An 11,590-nucleotide genomic window follows, 5' to 3' on the forward strand; every position below is an offset into this window, starting at 1 on the left:
TCAGCGATTACTTTATTTCAGACATCTCTACCAAAATCTGTCTCCTCTAAGTTGGACATCACTCAGTTCCTCATATAACATGAAGATATGCAAATAATTTTCTCTTCTGTTCATTAAAACTAGCCATGACTCTACAGTTCTGACAGAGGCACACAGATCTCCACTCACAAATCCTCTCATTTTGTGGTCAGCCCTGAAACACAACATCTAAGATGGACTTGAGACTAAGCTGGATTTTCCTTTTTGCACTTTTAAAAGGTAATGTATAGATAAAGAGAGATTCTAAGTATTTGGACAAATGTAAGTGAGAGTGACTATGGAAATTTATTGTAGATTTCTGACAAGATTCTCTGTGTTTGCAGGCGTCCAGTGTGGTTTGCAGCTGGTGGAGACTGGAGGAAGCTTGGTACAGCCTGGAAGGTCCCTAAAACTCTCCTGTGCAGCCTCTGGATTCACATTCAGTGACCACTGGATGCACTGGGTCCGCCAGGCACCAGGGAAGGGCCTAGAGTGGGTTGGTGTAATTAAACATAAACCTAATAATTATGAAACACACTATGCAGAGTCTGTGAAAGGCAGATTCACCATCTCAAGAGATGATTCCAAAAGCACCCTGTACCTGCAAATGAACAGCTTAAGAGTCGAAGACACTGCCACTTATTACTGTATTTCAAACACAGTGAGAGGATTCCAGTGTGAACCCTGACACAAACTTTCTGGCAGCAATGAGCAGAACCAGCAGGGGGCACAGAGCACACATGAGGCAGTGCAGAAACAGGTGCAGACAGAATTGCTTTATGTCACCCATCTACTGATTTCACATAATGTTTTCTGTATTTATGTGAAATATGTGAAAACAAAGTCCTGTTTTGGCACAGTTTAAAGTATATACACCACACAGTCTAACATAAATACTTGTAAAAATCACGTTTGATAACAGAAATGACTATGGTGAGGACACTAGAATCAAATTCTAAGGAAGGTCTATAGTATTGGGGAAGATTTTCCCTCACGGTATTCAAGGCAAAGCCTTGGTGGTATTATGATTAGGACAATGTTGATATATTGGTAACCACAGGCAAGGGGACACAAACCTTACCCACATACTATCACAGGTCTCAAATCTTCTGTTTTCCCTGATATCTGTACATACCAGTCACAAATGCATTTTGTGTTTGTATTTTCACCTGATTCATTTACTTAACCTAGAACTTTCATTACCATATTTTCTGCTATTTTTGGTTTATATAATTTCTGGCCTTTATTCTAAACAGATATGTGACACTTACTTGAAGCTCTGCTCTGTCCTAGTCTATATGAAATTCTGTCGGATGTGGAGAATGTTGAAAGTTAATGAAAAAAAAAGAAATAAATGTTAAAGGAACATGGCTGGTACAAAGTATGGTAGAAGAGAAAGTTTATTACAGATATGAGGGAAAGCAGAACCAGAGACTAAGTGTCTGGGAGAGTCCATTACCCTGAGAAATGTGAGGAGTGGATATAGGAATAAGGTACAGGAGAGAGGGAACCAAGTATATCAGTCAAGAGGCCCAAAGGGGAGATGAAAGGCCCATGTGACTAAAATAGTTGGATTATACACAGAAGAGCAGCTGGGAGAGGGAAGCAGAGCCCCATGGTTGCAATATGTAAGGTAGGTAGAAGGAAATGCCCACCACAAACATCCTGTAAAAGGTAGGAACTGAAGGATGCAAGGAGAATCTGGTGGCCACACTCTGCTTTTGTATTTAAATAGGCACCTCAGCCACTTTACCCAGGTTTGAAAGCTAGGATCCCAGCCTTTTGTTAATAATAAATAAATGATAAGAAGCAATGTGCAACCTTGACTATGACTACTTCCTGATGACAATGAACTTTACTCATGTTTTGTGGGGACAAAGGAAACTGGAATATTGTTTTAGGCCAGAACGAGCAGGCTGTTCATTACCTGACCAGGTACTCAGAAAAATTCTAGGAGTAGGAACATGTGGACTTCACTTGGAGCACTTTATAAGGCAGGACTACTTGGGTGAGCAAATTTAAACTGGTCCAAGAACACAAAGTGTGAAGAAGCACTAGAAGCTATTTGTGGAACAGTCTGCATTTGATTTTCAATATGATACAATAAATAAACTAGGTATAAAAATTAAAATATGATGCTTAGGGAATTCTTTATGTAGATGAAAATTTAAACATTTAGGCCCATGTACCTGGCAATTGAGGGAGTTGAAAACTCAAGAACAGGGGAGGCAGAGATTGAGAGAAAGAGTGTGTCAGGAAGAGAGATCCAATTCTGAAGACTAGGTCCAAAAATAGATGTGAAACATATTGTTTATTTCAGTAATTAACTGGAGTCCTTTTGGCCTCTCAGAGGTGAACCCAAGTTAATGCACTGAAGCATGTAAGCATTTTATTTTATTTTATAAAATCAGACTAAGGTTGAGATAAGTTAGGAATGCTTCTTTGAATATAATTGGCTCCATAATCTCATAGGACACTATAAGGAGTTGTGACTTTTTGAGTTGGTATGTCCTTTTGGGAGAAATAATGTCATTTTGGGGTTAGGCTCCCAGGTTCCCTATACTGAGGATTGTTCTCTATGTCTCAGATAACTTCCTGATTCATTCAAGAGGTATCTGCCTACATACTAAGATACTCCCTGACATTATGATAATGGACTAAACCACTAAATGTATAAAGGAGTTACCTTAATTAAACATTTTATAAGTTCATATGGGGGAGTCATCAGAACTCCCTATTATATAATAGCGACCTGCAGATCATTCTGTAAATCTGCCATTATTCTAAAAGTTGCAAGAGCCTGTAGAAGGAATAACTGAGCAAACACCATCAGTACAGTTTTCAGACCCATTATATTGGGGGTCTTTTTCATGATGCAGCTGTTTCTGGGACTCTTCTATTCTTGTAAAGATGTGCAATAAACTGATTGTTTCAAAACCCAGAGTGGGATGTAAATTCTATCATATTGGCTTATTTTATTTCCTTTTTTGAAGTGTTTGTTGTTCATTTTTGAACACATTCTTTCTCATTTTACATACCAATCTCAGTACCTGCTCCATCCACTTCCTCCACTCCCGACAATTTCTACCCACCCTACCTCCATCAACGCATCAGAAAGGAAGAGGTTTCAATTGTGGAGTCAACAAAGTCTGGCACATCACTTTGATGCAGTAACAAGGCATTCCCCTGATATCTAAGCTGAGTAATGTATCCCACCAAAGACAATAGGCTCCAAATGATACTTCAAGCACTAGGGTTAGATCTTGGGCTCACTGCCAGTGGCCCCACAGACTTCCCAAACCATAAAACTGTCACACAATTTAAGAAGGCCTAGTTTGGTCCTTTGCACGTTTCTAGCTGTCAGACTGGATTAAGTCAGTTCCAACAAGCTCAGTTCAGCTGCTTCTGGGAGTAGCCCATCATGGTCTTGACCCCTTTGCTCAGATTATTGCTCCTTCCTGTCTTGGTTTGGATTCTTGTAGTTTGGTTCACTGTTAGCAGTGGATCTCTGCATCTATTTTCATCAGTTCCTTGATGATGTTCCTATGGTGAAAGTTAAGGTAGACATCAACCTGATTACAGGGAAAGGCCACCTCAGGTACCCTCTCCAGCACAGCTTGGGGTCATCCATGTGGATTCAAGAGAAATTCCCTAGTGCCCTCTTTGTGGCTAGTCCCATAATTGCTCCCATAATCAAAATTAATCTTTTTTTTTCTGCTGTCTCTTAGTATTTCTACCATCTTGACCATTCTGTTACCCGATGTTAATATTCTCCATTTCCTTCCACCCCCACCAAAAGCTCCTAATTTTCTTAAGAAATGGAAACTGGACAGTCAACTACTGAACCACACCTGGATCAAAGAAGAAATAAAGAAAGAAATTAAAGTCTTTCTTGAATTCAATGAAAACGAAGATTCAACATACTCAAACCTATGGGACACTATGAAAGCAGTGCTAAGAGGAAATTTCATAGCATTAAGCGCCCACTTAAAGAAAAAGGAGAAAGCACACATTGCAGAATTAATAGCCCACCTGAAAATTCTAGAAAAAAAAGAAGCAGACTCACCTAGGAGAAGTAGAAGACTGGAAATAATCAAACTTGAGTGCTGAAATAAACAAAATAGAAACGCAGAAAACAATCCAAAGAATCAATGAAACAAAAAGCTGGTTCTTGGAGAAAATCAATAAGATTGATAAACCCCTAACCAAACTAATCAAACGGCAGAGAGAGAATACGCAAATTAACGAGATCAGAAACGAAAAGGGAGACATAACCACAGACACAGAGGAAATTCAGAGAATCATTACATCTTACTACAAAAACCTGTATGCCACAAAATTGGAAAATGTAAAAGAAATGGACACATTTTTAGATAAGTACCATATATCAAAGATAAACCAGGACCAGGTCAACAACCTAAATAGACCTGTTAGTCGCGAAGAATTAGAAGTTGTTATAAAAAATTTCCCTACCAAAAAAAGCCCAGGTCCAGAAGGCTTCAATGCAGAATTCTACCAAAACTTCCAAGAAGACCTAATACATATACTCCTTAAGGTATTTCACAATATAGAAAAAGAGAAGTCATTGCCAAATTCCTTTTATGAAGCTGCAGTTACTCTGATACCAAAACCACACAAAGATATAACCAAGAAAGAGAACTACAGGCCAATCTCACTCATGAACATCGATGCAAAGATACTCAGTAAAATACTGGCAAACCGAATCCAAGAACACATTAGAAAAATTATCCATTATGATCAAGTAGGCTTCATCCCAGAGATGCAGGGCTGGTTCAACATACGCAAATCTATCAATGTAATCCATCATATAAATAAACTGAAAGAAAAAAACCATATGATCATTTCATTAGATGCTGAAAAAGCATTTGACAAAATTCAACATCCCTTTATGATAAAGGTCTTAGAGAGATTAGGGATACAAGGGTCGTACCTAAGTATAATAAAAGCTATTTATAGCAAGCCGTCAGTTAACATCAAATTAAATGGAGAGAAACTCAAAGCTATTCCACTAAAATCAGAAACACGACAAGGCTTTCCACTCTCTCCATACCTCTTTAATATAGTGATTGAAATTCTAGCAATAGCAATAAGAAAATATAAGGGGATCAAAGGGATTCAAATTGGAAAGGAAGAAGTTAAACTTTCATTATTTGCAGATGATATGATAGTGTACATAAGCGACACCAAAAACTCCAGCAAAGAACTCCTACAACTGATAAACACCTTTAGTAGTGTTGCAGGATACAAGATCAATTCCAAAAAATCAGTTGCCCTCCTATACACAAAGGATAAGGAAGCAGAGAGGGAAATCAGAGAAGCATCACCCTTCACGATAGCCACAAATAGCATAAAATATCTTGGGGTAACCCTAACGAAGGAAGTGAAGGATCTATTTGACAAGAACTTTAAGTCTTTGAAGAAAGAAATTGAGGAGGATACCAGAAAATGGAAGATTTCCCTTGCTCTTTGATTGGGAGGATCAACATAGTAAAAATGGCAATTCTATCAAGGGCAATTTATAGATTCAATGCAATCCCCATTAAAATCCCATCAAAATTCTTCACAGATCTTGAGAGGACTTTAATCAACTTTATATGGAAAAACAAAAAACCCAGGAGAGCCAAAACAATCTTATATAATAAAGGATCATCTGGAGGCATTACCATTCCTGACTTCAAACTCTATTACAGAGCTTCAGTATTGAAAACAGCTTGGTATTAGCATAAAAACAGAGAAGTCGATCAATGGAACCGAGTAGAAGACCCTGATTTTAACCCACAAACATATGAACACCTGATTATTGATAAAGGAGCTAAAAGTATTCAATGGAAAAAAGAGAGCATCTTCTCAAATGGCGCTGGCAGAACTGGTTTGCAACTTGTAGAAGAATGAAAATAGATCCATATCTATCGCCATGCACAAAACTCAAGTCCAAATGGATTAAAGACCTCAATATCAGTCTGAACACACTGAACCTGATAGAAGAAAAAGTGGGAAGTACTCTACAACATATGGGTACAGGAGATCACTTCCTATGTTTATCCCCAGCAGCACAGACATTAAGGACAACATTGAATAAATGGGACCTCCTGAAACTGAGTAGCTTCTGTAAAGCAAAGGACACTGTCACTAAGACAAAAAGGCAACCCACTGACTGGGAGAAGATCTTCACCAACCCTGCAACAGACAAAGGTCTGATCTCCAAAATATATAAAGAACTCAAGAAACTAGACTTTAAAATGCTAATTAACTGAATTAAAAAATGGGGCACTGAACTGAACAGAGAATTCTCAACAAAAGAAATTCAAATGGCCAAAAGACACTTAAGGTCATGCTCAACCTCCTTAGCGATAAGGGAAATGCAAATTAAAACAATTTTGAGATACCATCTTACACGTGTCAGAATGGCTAAAATCAAAACACCAATGATAGCCTTTGCTGGAGAGGTTGTGGAGAAAGGGGCACACTCATCCATTGCTGGTGGGAATGCAAACTTGTGCAACCACTTTGGAAATCAGTGTGGCGATTTCTTAGGAAATTTGGTATCAACCTACCCCAAGATCCAGTAGTACCACTCTTGGGAATATACCCAAGAGACGCCCTAAAATATGACAAAAGTATCTGTTCAAGTATGTTCATAGCATCATTGTTTGTAATAGCCAGAACCTGGAAAAAACCTAGATGCCCTTCAATGGAGAAATGGATGAAGAAAGTGTGGAATATATACATATTAGAGTACTACTCTGCCGTAAAAAACAATGACTTCTCGATTTTGCATGCAAATGGATGGAAATAGAAAATACTATCCTGAGTGAGGTATCCCAGACCCAAAGAGAGGAACTTGGGATGTACTCACTAATAATTGGTTTCTAGCCATAAATAAAGGACATTGAGCATATAATTTGTGATTGTAGAGAAGCTAAATAAGAAAGTGAACCCAAAGAAAATCGTATAATCATCTGCCTGGAAAGGGGAAGTAAACAAGATTGCCGGGCAAAAACTGGGAACTAGGGGGTGAGGTGGCTTGGGGCTAAGGGGAAATGGGATGAGAAACGTGAGAAGGGGAGGTTGGGAGGAGCTTGAGGGATTGGGATGGTTAGGATATAGGAAGGATGGATACGGGAGCAGCGAAGTATATATCCTAACTAAGGGAGCCATCTTAGGGTTGGCAAGAGACTTGACTCTAGAGGGGCTTGCAGGTGTCCAGGGAGATGTCCCCAGCTGGTACCTTGGGCAACTGAGGAGAGGGAACCTGAAATGATCCTATCCTATACTGATGAATATCTTACATATCACCTTAGAACCTTCATCTGACGATGGATCGAGATAGAGACAGAGACTCAATTTGAAGCAACGGTCTGAGCTCTTGAGGTCCAAATGAGGAGCAGAAGGAGGGAGAACATGAGCAAGGAAGTCAGGACCACGAGGGGTGTACCTACCCACTGTGACATTGGAACTGATTTATTGGGAGCCCACTAAAGCCAGCTGGACTGGGACTGAATAAGCATGAGTTGAAACTGGACTATCTGAACATGGTGGACAATGAAGGCTAATGAGAAGCCAAGGACAATGGCACTAGGTTTCGATCCTAATACATGAACTGGCTATATGGGAGCTTAGCCTGTTTGGAAGATCACCTTCCTGGACCTAGATAGAAGTGGGAGGACCTTGGTCTTCCTGCAGGGCAGGGAATCTGTACTGCTCTTCAGTATCTAGAGGGAGGGGGAATGGAGTGGGGGAAGGAGAAGAGGAGTGGGGATAGGGAAAGGGGAGTGGGGGGAGGGGCAATATTTGGGAGAAGGGGGAGGGGAATGGGAAACGGGGACAGGTGGAAATTTTAATTAAAAAAGAATAAAAATAATAAAAAATAAATAAATAAATAAACAATAAAAAAAGAAATTATCTTTCTCATTCGCAGTGGTATCTTTGTATGACTCTCTTAGAGTTCTCCTAAATACCTAGCTTTTCTGTGTCTGTGGATTACAAACTGGTTATCTTTAGCTTTACATATAATATCCACTTAGGTGTGAGTATATACCTTCTTTGTATATCTGTGTCTGGATTATCTCACTCAGGATGGCTTTTTTTTAGTTTCATCCATTTATCTTTAAATTTCAAGATGTCAATGTATTTTATGTCTTAGTAGTACTCCATTGTGTAAATGTACAATATTTTTTTTTATCAAATTGTCAGTTCTGATGGATCTATGTTGTTTCCACATTCTGGCTATACCAATAATGTTGATATGAACATAGTTGAGCAAATGTCCTTGTGTTATGGATCCGTTTCCTTTGAATATACGACAAAGAGTTCTAGTGCTGAACCTTGAGGTAAAATGATTCCCAATTTTCTGAGAAACCACTGGACTGATTTGCAAATTGTACTCACACCAGCAATTAAGGAGTGTTTCCCTTACACTGCATCCTAAAGAGCAAAAGGTATCATCAGTGTTTTTTATCTTAGCCATTGTGACAAGTGTAAGATGGTATTTAAGAGTCATTTTGATTTGCATTTCCCTAATGGCTAAGGATTTTTTTAATGTTTTCATATTATTTTTTTAAAAAGAAAGCAAAATATTTTTCATCATTTTACATACTAACCTCAGTTCCCACTCTCTCCCCTCCTCCCATCTCCTCCATCTAATTCAACCCAAAACCCATATTCACTCCTCAGAGAGGGTAAGACACAATGCTTTGGCAAAGGTCCAAGGTCCACCCCACTGTATCTAGCTGAGCAAAGTATTCACCCAAAGAAAGTAGGTTCTAGAAAAAAGAGTGCAAGCAGTAAGGAGGAATATTGTTGCCACTGATAGTGGCTCCACAGTCTTCCTCAATCATATAGCTGTCACCCAAATTGAGAGGGACTAGTTAAGACCTATGTTGTTTTCTTCCCTGTCTTCCTGGAGTCAGTGAGCTCCCACTAGCTCAAGTAAACTCTTTCAGAGTTGTTTTGAACCACATTTCACTGATAACTAAGGATGCTGTACATTTCATTAAGTGTCTTTTGGCTCACTGAGGGTCTTCTGTTGAGAATTCTCTACTTAATTTATACCCAATTTACAATTGGGTATTTAGAATTTTGATATCTAATTTCTTCAGTTCTTTATATATTTTGGAGTCCTCTGTCTGATGTGGGTTTAGTACAGATATTTTTCAATTCAGTAAGCTGCCTTTTTGTCTTATTGGCACTGCCCTTTGCTTTACAGAATCTTCTCAGTTTCAGGAGGTTTCATTTATTTAATGTTTATCTCAATGTCTGTGCTACTGTTATATTATGAAGTGGTCTCCTCTACCCATGTATTAAGGCTATTTTCTACATTCTCTTCTATCAGGTTCAGGGTGGTCAGAATTATAATGAGCACTTTAATCCACTAGGACCTGAGTTTTGTGCATGGGTAAAGTTATGAATCTATTTTCAATGTTCTACTTGTTGAAATACAGTTATGCCAGCACCATTTGTTGAAGATCTTTTCTACTTTATCTAATTTTATCCATTTCTTTTTAATTTAAATAGTTTTGCCTAATATTATTGGCAAATGAATGGGAACTACAGAGGCAAGTATAGCCAACAGAATACAAGAGATGGAAGAGAGATTTTCTGGGGTTGAAGATACTATGGAAGAAATAGATTCATTGGTCAAAGAAATCATCTAATTCAAAAAATTCTTAACACAAAACATCCAGGAGATTTGGAAGACCATGAAAAGACCAAAACTAAGAATATTTAGGATAGAAAAAAGAGAAGATCTCCATCTCATAGGCACGGAAAATATATTCATAGAAAAAAAATGTTCCCAAACAAAAACTTAGAAGTAAACATTTCCAACTTAAAGATGGATATCCCTATGAAAGTACAAGATGCTTACAGGACACCAAACAGACTGGATCAAAAAGTAGAGTCTACTCACCATATAATAATCAAAACACAAAATTGTACAGAATAAAGAACGAATATTAAGAGCTGCAAAAGAAAAACCTAAAGAAAAAATATAAAGGTAGACCTATCAGAATTAAACCTGATTTCTCAATGGAAAATATGAAAGTCAGAAGTTCCTAGGCAGAAGTGCTACAGACAGAAAATAAAAGACCACAGATGCAAGCCCAGACTAATATATGCAGTAATGCTTTCAGTCAGATTTGATAGAGGACATGTGATATTCCATGACAAAACCAGATCCAAGCAACACCTATCCAGAAATCTAGCCCTACCAAAAGTACTAGAAAAAAAAACTCAACCCACAAAAAGACAGGCAACAGGTAACCTCACACCAACAAAACATAAAGGAGGGGAAACACACAAAAAATAGCCCTGAAAAATTACAGGAATTAACAACCACTGGTCATTAATATCTCCTAATATAAATGGATTCAATGCGCCTATAAAAAGGCACATGCTAATATATTAGATGTGTAAATGATCTAATCTTCTGCTGTATAAAAGAAACATACCTCAAACTCAAAGACTGACATTACCTTATAGGAAAGGGTTGTTAAATGATTTTACAATCAAATGAACCTAACAGACAAATGGGAGTAGTTAACCTAGTATATAAGAAAATAGATTTCAAGCTAAAATCAATCAAATAAGATAGAAAAGGATACTTTAAAATCATAACAGAAACAATCAATCAAGAGGAAGTCTCAATACTAAACATCTATGCCCCAAATTCAGGATCATATATATATATAAAACTATTGAAGCTTAAATCACACATCAAAACTCACACACTAATAGTAGGAGACTTTAACACACCACTCTTCTGAATGGACAGTCAACCAGCCAGACACATAGCAAAGAAATGAGAACTAACAGAGGTCATGATTCAAATGGAATTAACATACATCTACAGAAAATTTCACCCAAACACAAACGAATATACCTTCTTCTAAGCATCTCATGGAACCATCTCTAAAACTGACGACTTACTCTCAATAATAAAGCAAACTTCAACAAATACAAAAAAATTGAGTAACACCCTGTATCTTATCAGATCACCATGGTATGAAATTAAAATTCAACAGCAACACTAAGTTCAGAAAGCCCACAAATATATATGTAAATTAAACAGCACTCTTTGCAACCACACCTGATTCAAGAAATAAAGAAAGATCATAAAGGATTCCTAGAATTCAAAAAAAAAAAAAAAATTAAGGCACAACATACCCAAACCCATGGGACACTATGAAAGCCATGCTAAAAGAAAAATTTATAACACTATGTGCCCACATAAAGAAAGTGGAAAAAGCTCACAATAGTGACTTAACTGGACACCTGAATGCTCTAGAACAAAAAGAAACAGACTCACCCAAGAGGCGTTGATGTGGGAAGTCCTTCTGTATATGTGTGGCTTTTTTTTATTGGTTAATAAATAAAGAAAACTGCTCTGAAAATATAGCAGGGAAGAACAAAGTAAGGTGGGGAAAATAAACTGAAAGCTCGGAGAAAGAAGGACGTGTAGGGAGAAGCCATGTAGCCTATTCCAGGGACAGACACATATAAATCTTGCCAGTAAACAACAGCCACATGGTCATACACAAACTTATAGGAATGT

The 11,590-nt window shown here is 37.9% G+C and overlaps 1 gene segment (V, D, J or C); it reads left to right on the forward strand.

The window, feature by feature from the left end:
• The first annotated feature begins 212 nt into the window (after nucleotides 1–212).
• Nucleotides 213–706, forward strand: LOC130882797 (immunoglobulin heavy variable 3-72-like). The segment is given in 2 exon segments: nucleotides 213–258; nucleotides 363–706. Coding segments are annotated over 2 exon segments (390 nt in total).
• The last annotated feature ends 10,884 nt before the right edge of the window (nucleotides 707–11,590 follow it).

This window comes from Chionomys nivalis, chromosome 10, assembly GCF_950005125.1.
Source record: "Chionomys nivalis chromosome 10, mChiNiv1.1, whole genome shotgun sequence".
Lineage (NCBI taxonomy): Eukaryota > Metazoa > Chordata > Mammalia > Rodentia > Cricetidae > Chionomys > Chionomys nivalis.